General features: G+C 58.1%; 1 protein-coding gene across 1 annotated transcript; it reads left to right on the top strand.

Annotated features, from left to right (window-relative positions):
- Positions 1 to 8,151: 8,151 nt before the first annotated feature.
- On the top strand, positions 8,152 to 16,732 carry SDS (serine dehydratase). Its single transcript, XM_003994691.5, has 8 exons — positions 8,152 to 8,343; positions 11,724 to 11,878; positions 12,174 to 12,213; positions 12,458 to 12,597; positions 12,977 to 13,068; positions 13,307 to 13,534; positions 15,311 to 15,435; positions 16,065 to 16,732. The coding sequence occupies exons 2-8, from the start codon at positions 11,726 to 11,728 to the stop codon at positions 16,271 to 16,273; spliced, it is 987 nt and encodes a 328-aa protein (XP_003994740.2). The 5' UTR covers positions 8,152 to 8,343; positions 11,724 to 11,725; the 3' UTR covers positions 16,274 to 16,732.
- Positions 16,733 to 17,978: the final 1,246 nt, after the last annotated feature.

The following is a 17,978-nucleotide window of genomic DNA, read 5'->3' as shown; positions in this document are numbered from 1 at the left end:
CAGCAGACAGTGGAGGCATGCGAGGTTGGGAAGGGTGGCGACACGACGTCGTCGGATCACGGAATTCTCGTTGTGTGTCAGCATCCAGACCGAGCTCAGAAAGGTCAAGCCGCTGTCCCGAAGTCACACAGCACTGGCAGAGCCAGAGCTCAGAAGCCGAGGGGCCGGGCTCCAGAGCACCTGTCTTAGAAGGGCACCAAGTGGGGACGCCAGGATGGCTGCATCAGAGGGCAGATAAGACTGGAGGGGTGGCCCGGGTCACTGACCCGTGCCCTCCCGGAGCCCAGAGCTACGTTCGTCAGCCAGCCCCTGTCCCTGACGCCCACAGCCGCCAAACACTCACGGTGGCCAGTCCCCCGGGTTATTCATTAAGCTTCCTCTTACCAGCTTCACCCCAGCTGTCGCCAGGGCGAGGAGGGATGGAACCTCGGACACAGGAGACTGGCCCTCCCGATTCCCGTTTAACCCCGGACTCTGTGTCATTCACTTTCCAGGCCGCGGGGGCAGCATTGCACCAACCAGGGCTAGCCTAGCCCACGAGAAACCCAGCTGGGATGCGGACCCGGGTCTTCTGATGTCCGATGCAACACGGCATCTCAGCTGAGGTCTCGGATCCCTCGACTCTCGCCAAGACGCTAAATCCTTCTAGCGCAGAGAGGGTCTCAAACCCGGGGGCCGCATTTCCGCTGACTGGAGCTAACCCAGCAGCACGTCCTCTAACACAGTATATGTGGCTCTCCACCTGCCACCCCTCCCTGTGGCATCCTCAACACCCAACAGGCCCCCGCCCGGCCCCTGAGATCTCTGAGTTTGAGACCCTCGCACACCGGAACTCTCCCTCTCTCTCTCACCCTTGAAAAGAAGGAGTCAGGGGCGCCTGGGTGGCGCAGTCGGTTAGGTGTCCGACTTCAGCCAGGTCACGATCTCGCGGTCCGTGAGTTCGAGCCCCACGTCGGGCTCTGGGCTGATGGCTCGGAGCCTGGAGCCTGTTTCCGATTCTGTGTCTCCTTCTCTCTCTGCCCCTCTCCCGTTCATGCTCTGTCTCTCTCTGTCCCAAAAATAAATAAACATTGAAAAAAAAATTTAAGAAAAAATAAAAAAATAAAATAAAATTAAAAAAAGCTTTTGCGGGGGGGGGGGGGTCCTGATTGGCTTAGGCTAGCAGCGTGGAACCTGCTTGGGATTCCCTCTCTCTCCCTCTCGCTCTGACCCTTTCCCACTCTCTCTCTCTCCCTCCCTCCCCCTCTCTCTCAAAAATAAATAAACTTAGGGGGAAAAAAAACCAATGGGGTTGGCAAAAACTCTTCAACAGCATGAAAAGGACAACAACCAGGGCTGGTGAGCATGAGGGAAAATGGGCTCTCTCGTACGTGGCTGGGGCGACCAGAAATTGCTACAGCCTTTCGGAAAATAGATCTGCCGATACCGATTACAATTTAATCCATACCCATTCCTTTGACCAAGACACATTAATTTAAGAGGTTTACTCTCCAAAGTGAAAAGTGCCAGAGGGTAGGGATATGAGTATGAGAAGGTTTCTTAGAATCCTGTTCGGAACAGCAAACAAAGAAACAAAAAGCTGGAAGCTTGGACGCCCTTGAATCCGGAAATGGTTGTTAAGTCGTAATACGCTCTCAGCACGCAATTTTATGCAGTCATCGCAGAGAATAAATTAGCTGCAACTCTATTGGCCCGAAGAGACAGTCACAACGCATTGTAAGTGAGAAGAGGAGAACATATATACGTCCGGTGGATAAGAGCTTCTTTTCTTTTTACGAAGAACCGTGACCCAAAGTGCGTCAGACACCAGCCTGCGGTTGCGTAAATACCTGTAGGCTCGTGGAGAACAACGCCGATCACGTTGGTTGTCCTTGGGGGACCTGGGAACTGGGGACGAGGGAGGAGAGGGGTGAGGAGACACAGGGGCCGTAATGAAACCGGGGATGGAAATGTCCCGTCACCTGCACTGTCCAATGTGTTAGCCCCTCATCACCACCTACGGCTGCTGGCCGCGTGAGATGTGTCTGCACAACTCGGGAGCTGAACTGTAAGTCTTGTTCGATCTTCATTAAACCCAAATACTGCGAGTGGCCACCGGCGACTGGATTGGGCAGCAAAATTCTGAAGAATCTAAGAGACAGTGCGGACCCAACATGAGACATATCACTGTCACCAGGAAAGCAAGGAGCATCAGGAAATCCTTAGGCTTTGCGCAACGATGCCCTCGCCCCAAGCCAGATTTGAGTGGCCCGCAGACAGAAAGACAACGACCCAACAGGGACGTAAGTCCCCAAAACAAACACTCAGTCCGTGTGGCATACAAATGGATGCAACTTTTTTTTTTTCATTTCAGATGGACACAACTTTTAAAAATCCCACACATGGGGCACCTGGGTGGCTCAGTTGGTGAGCGCCCAGCTCTTGACTTCAGCTCAGGTCATGATCGCAGGGTCGTGGGATCGAGCCCGGTGTCAGGCCCTGTACTGGGCACGGAGCCTGCCTAAGATTTTCTCTCTCCCTCTCCCATTCGCTCTCTGACTCTCCTAAAAAAAAAACAAAAAACAAAACAAAACAAAAAAAACCCACACTCAGAAAAAAGAGGGAACTTCACACGAAGACACCTGACAAAGACCAGTTCAACCGGGCAGTGAAGGTTAGTATCGGCAGTGATAAGTCACGTCCGTACTTGACAGGGCCTTCTCGTGATGCGAGAACGCTGAGAGGACCGCCTCACCTCCACGGTCTTCCTCCCCGGATCCCCGAACCCCATCCTACTCATGAGAACAAAACAAAACACAACACAAAATCCACGGCCGGTATTATTTGAAACTGCCAAGGGCATGGAAAGCAAGGAAAAGTCTGGGGAATGTCACAGCCAAGAGGGACTTAAGGAGACAGAAGGACAAAACATAGTGCGCGCCCCTGGATGGGACTGCGGGGCAAAGGAAGGACGTTAGGAAAGAACCAGGAGGTCTGAATAGAGCACAGATTTCAGGGAGTAACAGGGTATCAATATCAGTTCAATAACTGTTTTTTTTTATTTTTTTTAATTTTTTTTAACATTTTTATTTATGAGACAGAGAGAGACAGAGCATGAACAGGGGAGGGGCAGAGAGAGGGGGGAGACACAGAATTGGAAGCAGGTTCCAGCCTCTGAGCTGTCAGCACAGAGCCCGATGCGGGGCTCGAACTCGTGAACTGAGGTCATGACCTGAGCCGAAGTCAGACGCTTAACTGACTGAGCCACCCAGGTACCCCTCAACATTGCTGTCTTTTTTTTATTATTAAATTTTTTAATGTTTATTTATTATTGAGAGACAGAGCATGAGCAGGGGAGGGGCAGAGAGAGAGGGAGACACAGAATCCGAAGCAGGCTCCAGGCTCCGAGCTGTCAGCACAGAGCCCGACGCGGGGCTCGAACTCGCGAACCGCGAGATCATGACCCGAGCCGAAGTCGGACGCCCAGCCGACTGAGCCCCCCACGCGCCCGTCCTGGATCCGTAACTGTGACACATGTACCACAGTAATGTAAGTCGTTAATAACAGGGGACACCGGGAAGTCCCTGCACTATCTACGCAGTTTTAGAGTTCCTTTTCGGTCCGTCTAAACCTGTTCTAAAATAAAAAAAGGGGCTTTTCCAAGTCCCTACCCCCAGACCTACAAAAGTAGCAGGAAATAAACAATACCCCTTACAAGCAGATTCTGTGCAGAAAGCTTCTCCTCCGAGAGGGCTTACATAATGGGGCTGTTTTTGCTCCCGTTAACATAGAGCTTCTGTCACAGAAGTCCTGTGTTTCACAGCGAAGACAGAAACAGGCCCAACCCTGGGACAGAGATGTCGAGAAGCTAGCGGATGACAGAGAAGAAGCTGGAGGGGCAGCGAACGAACGGGAGCTATCCGGGATCATCAGCATTTGTCTGCATGGCCGGGAAAATGCATGCGGTGAGGCGTGTGTGAGGGAGGAATAATCTTTTGAGCTTATGAACTTATCACTCCCTCCCCGTTACTTCCCTCCCCGGGGAGGAGAGAGAGACAGAGACAGACACATGGAGAAAGCAAGCAAGCAAGCAAGGAAGAAGAGTCCTGATTGATGGCATCGGCTGATGTCCGTGGTGTCACCACTCCCTCGGTGGACAGTTGCAAGCTACCAAAGCTTGGCTCACGAATGTCCCGCAAAGTTGAGAGTTGGAAGGAACCTACTCCCCAGCTCCACTGCTGGGGGAGGCGGAGGGGGGGGGGGCGTCCTACAAGCAGGGGGTGCTCTTTGCCTCTGGGAAAGGAGGGAACAACAAAATAAGAGAGAGGGTTTGTGGCAGTGGCCACAACTCGGGGAAGACACCTTGAGTTTCCAAGCATTCTCTGGAACAGTTGCCATGGGCCCCGGACTATAGGACAAGGACCCACGTGGCTGGGAAGGAGGAAGGGCCCCCAGGCGAGCTGGGGTCAGGGGGCAGACAGCTGAGAACCACCCAGCACCCCACCTTGTACCGCCTTGGCCCCTGAATGTCCCTGCTGTCTCTGGTGAGCAGGAGAAACCCCTCACTGCCTCCAGCTAATTATCTGCATGAAATAAATAAAAATTAGCCTTGGGGCGCCTGGGTGGCTCCGTCGGTTAAGCGTCCGACTTGGGCCCAGGTCATTATCTCACGGTTCGTGGGTTCGAGCCCCGCATCGGGCTCTGTGCTGACAGCTCAGAGCCTGGAGCCTGCTTCAGATTCTGTGTCTCCCTCTCTCTCTCTGCCCCTTCCCCGCTCACACTCTGTCTCTCTCTCTCTCTCAAAAATAAATAAAATAAACATTTAAAAAATAATTAAAATTAAAAATTAAGCAGGGTTAAGGGAAAATAAAGAAGTCTCCATTTGTTGCACATGGAGTGTGTGGTCTGAGATTTAATCCTGCTGCAAATATCTTGATTTTTCTATGAACTTTGGACAAAATCCCTCAGAGGCCACCTGGACCTAGCCAACTCCACCCATCACATGTTGATTGATGGGTGATGATAAGCCCAAGGGGGAGGCCCAGTGTGGCCCTGGGGTCCTGACCTTGGTCGCGGCCAGTTTTAGCCATAAAGGCCCACCAAGAGACTGTTGTCACATTTTCGGATGACGCAAAGCCGGGAGGCGTCCCTACAGACGGCTCTGTCCAATGACCGAAGGAGGGGTCACAAAGTCTCAATCGAATCAAATGATGGACTGAAGCCAGGCGAATGAACATGAAGAGGACTGAACGCCAAGCCCCACAGTAGAAATCACAGAGGTTAAGTGCATCACGTCCAAAACAAGATAGGCCTTATCTGATTGGGTTAATTTCACCAAGAAAAAAAAAAATCGTTTAACTTCTCTGGAGGTCGATTGGGAAGCAGTTGGATACAGAACAACAGCTTTTTAAGATAAAGCACATGTCACCCAGGTGGGATTAATTCATTTCTCCTGGTCATATTAATAGAAGTAGAGAAGGTAGAATGAGGGAGGTATGGGTCTCATTCCATATTACCCTTACGCAGGTTCCCTTAACCTTGGCACTACTGATATCTGGGGCCAGATAACCCTTTGTGTTTCTTTGGTGGGGGGCTGTCCTGTGCCCGACAGGATGTTGAGCGGATAGAGGATACAGAGGGGAATCCAGCGGGGAAGGGGTCCGTACAAACCTGCCCTAAGGCTGCTTATGAGCTTCCAGGGAGAGACTCCAGGGGCCGCCAGGCTGCAGAATCCCAAAGAGGCACTAACCCACGACTGGCTGGGGAGGGAACATGAACGAGGAAGGGAGATTCAGGGCCAGGGGCCCAGCAAGTGTGGGAAGGTCCTGGATTACGATAACGAGATCGAAGACGATCAGAACGGCAGCTACCATTTTCGGACCCCTTACTCTGTGCCCGGCCCTAGGCTGCGATACCCAGACCCGGGAGGTATCATCGTCCCCATTTCTGGGGGCAAGAAACTGAGGCTCAGGGAAGTTAAGCGACTTCTCTGAGGTCACACCCGGGTGTCAGTTTCAACCCAGGTCTGACGGGCTGGGGAGCCAGAGACCTTAACCAATCAGCAGACTCCAGGGCCGGAGGCTCCAGCCAGGGCGGGCAAACAGAGAGGGGAGCTGCCCGTTCCTCTCTGAGCTGTGAAAACAATCGTCAGAACCCCCGCCTCCCGCGGCCAAGGACACGCTGATTTGGCCACCCTCGGGACGCTTCTGGAAAAGGTGTGATGTAATGGAAGCAGCAGGCCCAGGAGAGGGAGGCAGCTTGCCCAAGGTTCCCCAGCCAGACTCCCATCCCTCCTCCCGGGACCGGGACTGCGCTGCCCCCTGGCCTTCCGACGTTGGATAGATCCAGGCCTCAGTTTGCCCATCTGCTAAATGGGAGAGGGTGGGTTGCACTTTCTGCCCCTACTTCTGAAGCCCTTTCAAAGGAGGACTAGATGGAAGAGAAGAGCCCTTGTTCCCCATCAGCCAGAGCTAAGAACTCAAACGCCTTCCTGGGTACCAGAGAATAAGGATGACCATCATCTCTCAAGGGTCCACCACTCGCCAAACACTATCCTTATAACTTTACGCCAGTTCGGTTTCAATCCTCGTAACAAATCTACAAAGCGGACACTATTATCAGTTAAAAAAAAGAAAAAAAAACAACTGAGGCACAGAGAGGTTAAGTAACTCGTCCAAGGTCACACAGCAAGTCGATGACCAAAGTTGGATTTGAACCTGGGCCCGTCAGAAAAGTGACTCACTTGCTGTATGAAGGCTGCCACACCTCGGGACGGGAGAGTCACAGGCCCGAACTGATCCCGCTGAGGTCTGCACAGGGACGGCTGCCCCTCCTCCCCCAAGACTTTCCAGGGAGGGGGCACAGGGGAACAAGTGGCGGGTGTCCACAACAGGAGTGTACGTGTGGCCTTTGGTCCTCTTTCAGGCGCTCACACGGTTGGCTGTCTTAACGGGGTGGTTTTCAAATCACAGCAGTGACACATCCTTGCTGAAGCGAACAAAACAACGGGGCAGAAGTCTCAGGAAAGACAGACTCGACTTGCCCCACCCCCGGCAGCTCCCGGCCGCCCTCCCCCACCCCCCAGTCCTGCGTCTGCCGAGAACTTCGACTTCCTGAGCCTGTCTGCTCACCTGCGACAGGGGGCTCAACATGCCCACTCGCCTGGCGGTTCCAGAGTTAAGCGAGACCCCACACGGCCACACTCGGAACGGGATCGGCCGCAGGCAGCGGCTTGGGCGTCGTGAGTGCGGGCTGTATACGCTCAGAGGCACACAGGGAGGCTGTGCCTACCGCGTGGGAGCTTCGCGATGCCCACGCGTCTTCAGTCCTGCTGCACCCCGCGAGAGGGACGGCTGGGCGGGCTGTCTGTGCCCTCGCGGCCCTCCGTCTCATTGCTATTCTTGTCCTGGCCAGCGGGACAAGAGGGCTTTGTTGAAGGGGCCGGAAAAGACCAAAGGAGCCGGACGTGTGTGCGCGCAGCACCCCTGGGGGCTTACGGACCCCTGCCCACGGCCAGAGACAGACAGACAGGAGGCTCGGCAGGGGGCAGGGAGTGAGCAGGTCCACACGTTATTGGGTCATCTAATCCAATCCGTGGAAGGAGGTTCCATTTTCACCACCCCCCCCCGCCCCCCACCTTCCGGATGAGCAGAGGGAGGCTCCAGGAGGCAAACGGACCTGCCCAGGGCAACACAGCTAGTAACCGGCAGAGCCAGGACTTGAACCCCGACCCGCCAGGGTGGTCCCCAGAAGGCCATCTGCCCCTTCGAGACGAAAGCGTCACCGAGAGCGCCAGAGGAAGGCAACGGAGACCTGTGCTCACACTGCAGCCCACTGGGGTCCGGGGCCGGCTCATCTCTGTCACCACGTGGGTCTCCGCTTCCCTTGTCGTCAAATGAGGGTAGTGACAGTACCCACTTTCCCCTGGGGGCCCACTAGGTGCCAAGCACCTGCTAGTGACTAAGTGCACCGTCTCACGCCATCCTCCTGCAGGCCCTGGGGGGGGGTGGGGGGGTGGGGAAGGGAGGTGGCCACCGAGGACAGAGACCCGAGGGAGCCACAAGGCAGGACAAGCCCGGCCAGCTTCCCCCTCCCCTCCCGGAAGCCCCCGGGCCAGCGGCCAGGGGCGGGGCCTGGCGGGGGGCGTGGCCAGCCCCGGGGCTCCATTGGCTGCCGGGAGGCGCCCGGGGAATAAAGCCTGGGACCGAAGGCCCAGACGAGTAGTCCCCGGGACAAATCGGGAGACCCTCTACCTGCCCCGCTAGCCTCCATCTGTCCGAGGCCCATCTACCCAGTCCATCCATCTAGATCACCTCCTGGCCGTCCCTTCCCGGCTTGCTCGCTCTGTCCAGCCGCCTTGGCCAGGTAAGTACCCCTCCTCAGCCCCACCCCAGACTGGAGTGCCTGCGGCCCAGCGAGGGGGCAGGTTCCAGGCCAAGGCGAGGAGGTAGAGTCCGTGGAGCGTAAAAACCCATGCTCTGAAGCCAGACCGGCTGCGTTGGCATCTAGCTCTGGGCCTCAGTGGTCTCTTCTCTAAAATGGGGGTCATGACGGACCCTTCCTCATCAGGCAGTGGGAAGGGTGAGATAGTACACTCAAAATGAGAGTTCGTTTTTATTGAGCTCTTGCTATGAGAGGGGGAGTGACTTCTTCTTCTCCTTCTTCTTAATTTATTTTTGAGAGACGGAATGCAAGTGGGTTACGGGCAGAGAGAGAGGGAGACACAGAATCCGAAGCGGGGTCCAGGCTCTGAGCTGTCAGCACAGACGCAGGGCTTGAACCCACGAACTGGGAGATCATGACCTGAGCCGAAGTCATGATGCTCAGCCGACTGAGCCGCCCAGGCGCCCCGAGGGGGAGTGACTTCTGAGCGAGAGGGGACACATAGACAGCAGCTTCCAGCCCCCTCCCTCCTCCGTGTTTGGCACCCCCCACCCAGGATGTTGTGCTGGAGGGAGCAGTGCCCATAGGGGGTCCCTGCCCCTCATCTGAAGGCATCCGTGGTGCAACCAGACCCAGGTGGGGGCAGAGGCTTCCCAAATCCGCCCGAAAGCAGTCTTGGGGGTATGCCCCCCACTGCCAACCCGGAGAGCTCCCTGAGGCCAGAGATTGGCCACACGCACACGGGGTCCCGTCAGCCAGAAGGGCGGGTGCCGTTGTTTCAGGAATAACCTCCAGGAGGGTAATAATCAAATAGATATGGGGACGCTTCTGTAATGGGGTGCATCCAGTCTCCAGCTTTTGTTCAGGAGACCTAGGGGAGAAGTGGTATCCGTTCAGGGCCTCCCGCTCCCAGGCCCTGGATGTTAGTTAATTCACACAGACATCAGTTGTCCGTATGTGGGGGAGCTAAGGCTGGGGAGGTGGTCAGGAACCCCATCCCTCGCTTTTCTTCTGAGCCAGGCATATATGGCCCTCTCTGGGAGCCAGAGGCCTGAGCTGGAGGCCGTGGCCAGGGCAGGCTGCACCGGGTGGGTCACTGGAAATGGGGCAGGGGTGGGCGGGGAGGGGCAGCCAGCCTTGTGTGGGACGGAGAAGGACATGGGGAGGGCCAGACAGGCTCCCCACGCAACCACCCGCTGATCAGTTCTGGCTCAGCCCGAGTTGGGGAGACTCCAGGAGGAGAAAGGACATGTGTGGTGGCCAGACTCTGGGCCACTTCAGCTTCTCGATCACCCAGAGCCCGTGCAGAAGGGGAGCCCTGAGCCGCACCCACAGGTGCTAGACTGTCTCATCCAGTCCTGCCTCCCCCACTAACTAGCTGTGTGGCCTTGGGCAAGTCACATTAATATTCCGGTCCCTGTTGCTGTGTGACCAACCGCCCCAAGGTCAACAGCGTTCATCGTATTGTCTGTCACGGCCCTGGGGCTTATCGGGGCAGTTCGCACTGGGGTCTCTCAGATGGCTGCAGGGTGACATCTCAAGGTCACCCCGCCATGTCTGGCCATCAGCTGTCAGGTAGGGCACCTACATGTGGCCTCTGCATGCGGCCTGGGCTTACTCCCATCCTGGCAGCCGGGTTTCGAGAGGGGAGCTGCCCCAGAGAGACGGCCAGGCGGAGGCTGTGTCCCCTTCTGTGACTTGGCCTGGGGAGCAGGGCTGCACTGGAGCCAGCAGATTGTGCCGTCTCTTCCCAGCTCCACAGGCAATGACGTCATGTTGGTAACTCGAGAGTGGCCTTGGAGAAGGTTACGTACAGAACAGAAGTGCGCCCGCTACAAATCGGGGCTTTGTCTTGGGAGAGTCCATTGCTGAACGTTTACAAGCACACCACCGCTTGGAAATCGCATCGCGTCTTTTCCAACTGCGGCCACCGACCACCCCCCTCCTCCAGGGTTCAAGGGGAGGAAACACAGAGCCCACCTCTCACTGAGAAAAGCATCTGTGTCCCATCATGAAGGGATGGGAAGGGCTTGCAGGGACCATCCATCCTGGGAAACACAATCCGAGCCTGTGTCCTCATCGGGAGAATGGGATAATGATGGCACCTCCCAGGATGGGTCAAAGGAATAAGTGAATTGATATTGGTAAAGCTTAGGGGCGCCCGGATGGCTCAGTCGGTTAAGCGTCTGACTCTTGATTTTGGCTCAGGTCATGATCTCACCGCTCATGAGACTGAGCCCCGCATCGGGCTCTGGGCTGACAGCCCAGAGCCTGCTTGGGATTCTCTCTCTCCTTCTCTCTCTCTGCCCCTCTCCTGCTCATGTTCTCTCTCTCTCTCAAAATAAATAGGTAAACTTAAACTATATATATCTGTCAAGTTTAAAATAGTGCCTGGCACATGGTAATCGCTTCAGAAGCAATTAATAAACAATATAGTAATTATTATAAAATAATAATAATTGGGGCGCCTGGGTGGCGCAGTCGGTTAAGCGTCCGACTTCAGCCAGGTCACGATCTCGCGGTCCGTGAGTTCGAGCCCCGCGTCAGGCTCTGGGCTGATGGCTTGGAGCCTGGAGCCTGTTTCCGATTCTGTGTCTCCCTCTCTTTCTGCCCCTCCCCTGTTCATGCTCTGTCTCTCTGTGTCCCAAAAATAAATAAACGTTAAAAAAAATTTAAAATAATAATAATAATAATAAGTTTTCCCTGGTTGGGTACAGGGCTTTCCAAAGGTTAGTATAAAAAATACACGTGTTTAAATAAAGAGGCAATACCTCTTCGTAGCAAAATAGTTAACTAGCACAAAAGGGGAGGCCGAGTGCCGGCTCTCCCCAGAGAGCGTTTCTCACCCTAGCGAGTTTCTTGTGTGTTTCCTGCGATGTTCTATGCCCGCAGAAGCCTATGGATTGTGTGTGTGTGTGTGTGTGTGTGTGTGCGCGCGCGTGTCCCTGTGTCCTCGCACAGACTATACACACCCGCCGTCCTGCCCCTTCTTTAGCACGTAACCGTCTCGCAGCTCGCTCTGCATCCGCCCCTGCGAAACCATCGGAGTCACGCCCCTTGACAGGTGCCAGGTCCCAATGCTATTTCTGAGTTCACAGCTTCCCAGCACAGTGTGCCCTGGGGGGGGGGGCTTCCCCCCCGTTTTACAGACGAGGCAGCTGGAGCTGAGGGGGCATCGCTCGTCTGATGTCACCTGGTGAGTAGGTGGCTCAGTTGAGATGGGAATCCAGGCGTCCGGGACGCTTCTCATGTGGGCGTTTCCCTCGGCCTCGTGGGACGGGAGGGCAGGGCTCACTGGCAGGCGCGCCGAGGGCCCCGGGGCCGGCTCTCCCGACCATCTGGGTTTCCTTCCCTTCTCCCAGCAATGACGTCTGGAGAGCCCCTGCACGTGCGGACCCCCGTCCGTGACAGCATGTCCCTGTCCAAAGTGGCGGGCACCAGCGTCTATCTCAAGATGGACAGCGTCCAACCTTCAGGCTCCTTCAAGATCCGGGGCATCGGACATCTCTGCAGGATGGTACGGGCGGGATGGGCTCCGCGTCGTCTGAGGGAGGGGGCCAGTCCCACGACGCATCCGCGGTTAGCACTCCCCCCAAAGAGGCGGTGCCCGCCCGGGAGGGTCTGCCCGTGGACTCGTCCCAGAGCCGTCATTTGCTTGCCTTTCCCCCGCACCCTTCCCTGAGCCAGGCCCTTTGGGGAGGGGCGATGTCCGCGGAGAGGCAAGGGCAATACAAAGTCCTACTCCCTGGGGGAGGGGAGAGCCCGGGGACAGCCTGGGACGTGGGCCTGACCCTCCCCCCTTGTCTCCACAGTGGGCTGAGCAAGGCTGTGAACATTTCGTCTGCTCCTCGGGTCAGTGGCGGTGTGCCTCCTCCTGTGTGGCCCAGGGCCGGGCGCTCTACCTCTCTGGGCCCTGGTTTCCCCAGCGACGAGCCATTACAAACGCCTGCGGCAGCCGCCGTTCAGAATTCCAGGGGGGGAGGCGGGAAGGCACTCGTAGGGGGGGGTGTTCGGAGCCCCGAGGCTGGGGACGACAGTCCCAGCTGGGCTCCCAGGCCATCCTTCACTGACACGCTCTCCACCCCATCCCCGGCAGCGGGCAACGCAGGCATGGCAGCCGCCTATGCCGCCAGGAAGCTGGGCATCCCTGCCACCATCGTCGTGCCCAGCACCACACCTGCCCTCACCATCGAGCGGCTCAAGAATGAGGGTGCCGTGGTCAAGGTGGTGGGTGAGGTGAGCACCAACCCGGGGGCGGGGACCACGGAGGGGGGCAGGGACCACTGGTGGCAGGGCAGGGTCCCCCCAGCCCCTCACCCTCTCCAACCTCCCCTGAGCACCAACCCGGGGGCGGGGACCACGGGGGGGGGGCACCTGGTGGCAGGGCAGGGTCCCCCCAGCCCCTCCCCCTCTCCAACCTCCCCAGAGCACCAACCCGGGGCAGGGACCACGGGGGGCGGCACCTGGTGGCAGGGCAGGGTCCCCCCAGCCCCTCACCCTCTCCAACCTCCCCAGAGCACCAACCCGGGGCAGGGACCACGGGGGGCGGCACCTGGTGGCAGGGCAGGGTCCCCCCAGCCCCTCACCCTCTCCAACTTCCCCTGTGGTCTTGCAGATGTTGGATGAGGCCTTTGAGCTGGCCAAGGCCCTGGCAAAGAACAACCCAGGCTGGGTCTACATTCCTCCCTTTGACGACCCCCTCATCTGGTATGTGGAGCCCCAAGGCACCCGGTGCAGGGGGCGACAGAGGGCTCTCGTGGGCAGGTGACTGATGCGGGCAGCCGGAAACCCGGGTGGAGGTGGGGAGGAGGCGACTGGCCCAAAGCCCGTCAGCCGCCTGGGTTGAGGACGAGCGTCTCCAGGATCGCCCCCAGCCCCTGTGGGGTCTCCAGGGAGCCCAGCCCTGACCCGCCCCCCACCCCCACCCCCGTCCCTAACTCTCCAGGGAAGGCCACACTTCCATCGTGGAAGAACTGAAGGAGACGCTGAGTGCAAAGCCGGGGGCCATCGCGCTGTCGGTGGGTGGCGGGGGCCTGCTGTGCGGAGTGGTCCAGGGGCTGCAGAAGGTGGGCTGGGGGGACGTGCCCGTCATCGCCATGGAGACCGCCGGAGCCCACAGCTTCCACGCCGCCACCACCGCGGGCAAGCTCGTCTCCCTGCCCCAGGTTACCAGGTGAGCAGCGGGGCCCCTCTGGTGGATGTTCAGCAGGCCTTGGGAAGCCCACCTCGGTGCCCGCTGCGAGGCAGAGCCCCGCCACCTGTCCCATTTTACAGACGAGGAAACTGAGGCTTTCCACTTGCCCAGAGTCACACGGCCAGAGAGTGGGTCTGCTGGGACCGAGCCCAGGTCTGTGTGACTCTGTAGGAGGAACGTCACATTTCCTCACGTGAAGAGTTCACTGTTAATCACTGACCGAGGCCCCTGCCACAGGGTTTTACACCCCTCGTTAATCTGCCAAATGGTTGGCCCCTAACAGGGGCCAGTCTGAGCCCCTAACAGGTGCAAGCATTGCTGATCCCGGGGACAGGGTGGTGAACAAACACAGTCCCTGCTCCTAAGGAGTTCATATTCCAGCCCCGAACCTTTGACAGATGGTGTGTAATTAGGATTAGGTTTGGCACATTACACAGGAGGCCCAAGTAACAGTGACTTAAACAAGATGGAACTTTACTTCCTCTCTGTAAAGTGAAAAAAATGTCTAGAGGTACACAGTCTCGGGGCAGGGAGCTCCCTGAAGCCAGGGGTCCAGGTTCCTCGAGTTTGTTCTCCCTCATCCTCATAATGTAGCCTTACGGCCCAAAAGGGCTGCCTAAGTGCCAACTGTCACACCCACAGTCCATCTGGCCAGGAAGAGCCATGCCCCCTGCCTTTAAAGACACAGTACTTCCACTGACCTCTTACTGGCCAGCATTTAGTCACGTGGCCACAACTACTGCAGGGGAGGCTGGGAAATGTCTTCCTATCGGGTCTCCACGTGTGCAGCTAGGATAGGTATTGGGTAGACAGGTCCCTACCTCAGATAGGGAAGACTGAGTCCAGGTGAGACCTCCTTGTGGATTCCTGAGCCTGGTACCCAGCAGCCACCATGTTGGCCTCTGATCCTACGCCGTAGGCATTGAAATAATGGCGGAGTGCCTACCACGAGTCACGTGCCAGGGCTCAGGGCTCAGGTGGTTCAGGCTGCAGGTGCTCATGGGAGACGTGAGCTGGGAATAAGGCCGGCGATGACTCCAGGGAGGGCGGGGAGAAAGACAAGGCACCGATTACGCGTGCAGGTCCCAGGGTTACGTGGATCCTGCTCCGGGTGCCCATGCCACCACTCCCTGAACACATAACCGTGGGCCAGTGACCCGCGTGCTCTCTGCCTGGGTTTCCTCTTCCACGGAATCGAACCAGTGGAACGGCAAACCCAGCCGTGAGGATTTAAAAATGCGCACAAAACGGGTGGTACCTCAGACTCCCTCGAGAAGGGGTCGCTATGTCTGTTTATGGGGGAGGACCGACCGTTCGAGAGTTCCGTCCGGAGACACAGGCACTGGAGTCCCTGGGGGACTCCTTGGAGGAGGTGGCCTTAATCCTGAGCCCTGAAGGACAGGGCGGGACTTGGACGGGCAGAGTGGTGCCCAGCTGAGGGGAGGGTCGAGCAGGTGGCGTCCTTTCAGGGAACCGCAAGGGGGCTTCTCCGTCCGCGTGGATCAGGATAGGCTATTTACCCCACTCACGCCTCCACGTCTTATGAGACCTCACTCTGGCGGGGAGCCTCTGGGGCCTTTCAGTGCTTTACAGCCACAGAGGGCATGCCCCGCGCCCCTGCCCGTGGACCCCACTTCCCTCCTCCCTCTCAAATCCATTTTTCTCTTTCTATCCCTCCTTGTCCCGATCTCTGCCGCCTTCCTCCCTCCTGTTTTCCCCCGTTCCGGCCTTCTTCTCCATCGCCACCTCTCCCAGCGTGGCCAAGGCCCTGTGCGTGAAGACCGTGGGGGCTCAGGCCCTGAAGCTGTTTCAGGAACACCCCATTTTCTCTGAGGTGATCTCGGACCAGGAGGCTGTGGCCGCCATTGAGAAGTTTGTGGGTATGTGCCAAGTCCTTCCAAGCCCTGCTGGCTCAGGGACTAACTGGTGTCCTAACAGATCCCATTCACGACAAATTTTCCTCACAGTTCTGTCTCCCACCCCTTGCTAGAACTTCCCGTTAATGAAAGATAATACAAGGCAGCGGTATAACTAGAAAGGCCAGAGCCACAAGTGAAGAGGACTGATAACCATGATAGCAGGGAACTTCCTGGTAGCCAGGGTGAAAAAGGAAAGCCAACCCCAGGGTTGGCTTCAGAAGTGGGTCTGTGATGCGGTTGGACTCTTTCTGGGTTCAGCCTAGGACAGACACCGCACACACACACACACACACACGAAAGGGAGCACTTCATCCTCCTGTACCAGCCGTCAGTTTGGCTAATCACCCATGGTGGTCTTGCTCAAGCGACGGCCCAAGCCTTCTCAACACAGTGCTCGGGCAGTTAACATGCATCGGTGGGAGCGCTCCGGGTGAAACCTAGCCCTGCCTCAGGGCTCCGAAGGTCAACTAGGATAGCGATGGGAGGTTTGGTGCCCAGACTCCTAGCCCCGAGTCTTTCCCAGGGACCCAACAGTCCCCTTGCCCCCTGTGGAAGCCAGGCCCCACCCTCATCACCCCCTCCTCTGGCAGATGACGAGAAGATCCTGGTGGAGCCCGCCTGCAGGGCGGCCCTGGCCGCCGTGTACAGCCGCGTGGTTCAGAAGCTTCAAGCGGAGGGGAAGCTCCGTGCCCCGCTGTCCTCCCTCGTGGTCATCGTCTGTGGCGGCAGCAACATCAGTCTGGGCCAGCTGCGGGCCCTCAAGGAACAGCTGGGCATGAAGAACGGGCTGCCCGAGTGAGGGCCTTTCTCCGCGGCCGGCCTCCCCTACCCGGGGCGGGGGTGGGGGGTAGGTACCCCCGGGGGAGCTGGAGTTTTATCCAGCGTCTCACTGTAAATATTATTCTTGCGTCTGCCGGTGAGCCTGCGCCCGACCGGCGGTTCCTTCGGTTCCTGAGGGGCCGAGGGGCCGAAGCCCCAAGGTGGGGGACGGGTCGGCCGCCAGCGAGGCTGGATCTGGACCTCTCCGGCGTCTCCGCGCGACTATCCTGGCCACCCCTGCTAGGCGACGGCTGCCCGCGTGTCCCCTACCAGGTCCCCAGGGCGGGGTGGGCCCCCTCCCTGGAGGGGGCCATGGTCGGGGCCAGGGGCCAGAACTGAGAACCAGCTGCCCTCCCCCCCCCCCAAGCCCCGCCCTCAGGCGTTTTTCTAATTGCAGACTTTTTCGTTGAAAAAGAAAACAATATATTTATGGACTGAAGGTCCTTTGGGCTCCTCCTCCATCGCAGTCGGCCTCCCTCCCCTCCCCCACCCCACCCCACCCCACCCGCCCGCTCGCGGCCCCGGCTCTCAACAGCGAGTTCCCTGCACCCTCACCCCTGTAACCTCGGGGCCCCGAGGACACGGAGGCCAGGACCCTGCGCGCAGCTGGGCTCGCGCGCCCGGAGGCAGCGAGCAGGAAGCGAGGAAGGGCGCCGAACCAGAGCTGGGGCAAGGGCTGCCTCCACTGGAGGCGGAACCAGCCGGAGAGGCGGACGAGGCCAGGAGCCCAATGACTTAGCTGGGAGCAGAGCAGCGAGCCCCCTACCGGTGGGGGTGGGCAAAGCTACACCGACTGGACACCCATCTCCGGGGTAGGGGAAGGGGCGGACTTGAAGAGAAGGTCACTCAAACCACGACACCCGTCTTCCGAGGAAAGCGTGGGCGGAAGCCAGCGCACGAAAACAGACCGAGGAAGGCCTGCCAGGGCTCCCCGAGGTCGGAGAGGGGCACCCACGCTGCTCACGGGCATCCCTGCGCCTCCGGCAGCGGCCTCAGGCAATTCATTGAATCCCCAAGGTCAGGGTGAAGCTTGAGACCCCCCCCCCCCCCGGTGCCCCTCAGGACACGATGCGGCTCCCTCCGCAGAGTCCCACCCAGCCGAGCAAACAGCAGGGGCTGTGAGATTCAGGGGAGAGTGGGGACCCCACCCCAAGCCCGCCGGGGACACAGGCCCATCCCCCGATTTCCAGCCAGGAGGGGCACACATGTATCTTACAGGGGACGGAATATCAAGGAAGGGCTGGAAGGAACAGCATACCAGCAGCCCCCGGGCCCCACAATTCTTCCCTGGGGGCCAGACTGCGACTAAAATAGCGCTCAGTTTAAGAAAACCTGCCCAGAACACTGGATTGCTTCCAGCCTCCACTGTCCCGCCTGTGTGGGCACAAAGCCCCCAAAAGAGGCGAGGCAGACCCCTTCGCCCATTACAAGAGCTGAGGCGCTGAGGGCTGGGGTCGACTAGCCGGCTAAGGTCAGACGGTGACAGGCTCTGTTTCGTCTTGTGTAGTACCCCACAGTGGAACTTGGGAAAGTCTTGTTGGCTCAGAAGGCCCCAGGACAGGACCCAGAACAAAGTAGGTGCTCAATGAACATCTGGATGGATGGATGGATGGATGGATCTATGGATGGGTGGCTGGCTGGCTGGGTAGGTGGGTAGATACAGATAGGAGGGTTGGCAAATGAAT

The sequence above is a fragment of the Felis catus genome, chromosome D3 (genome assembly GCF_018350175.1).
Source record: "Felis catus isolate Fca126 chromosome D3, F.catus_Fca126_mat1.0, whole genome shotgun sequence".
Classification (NCBI taxonomy): domain Eukaryota; kingdom Metazoa; phylum Chordata; class Mammalia; order Carnivora; family Felidae; genus Felis; species Felis catus.
The sequence above is the reverse complement of the archived record's forward strand: the minus strand, read 5'-3'. Positions and strand labels throughout refer to the sequence as shown.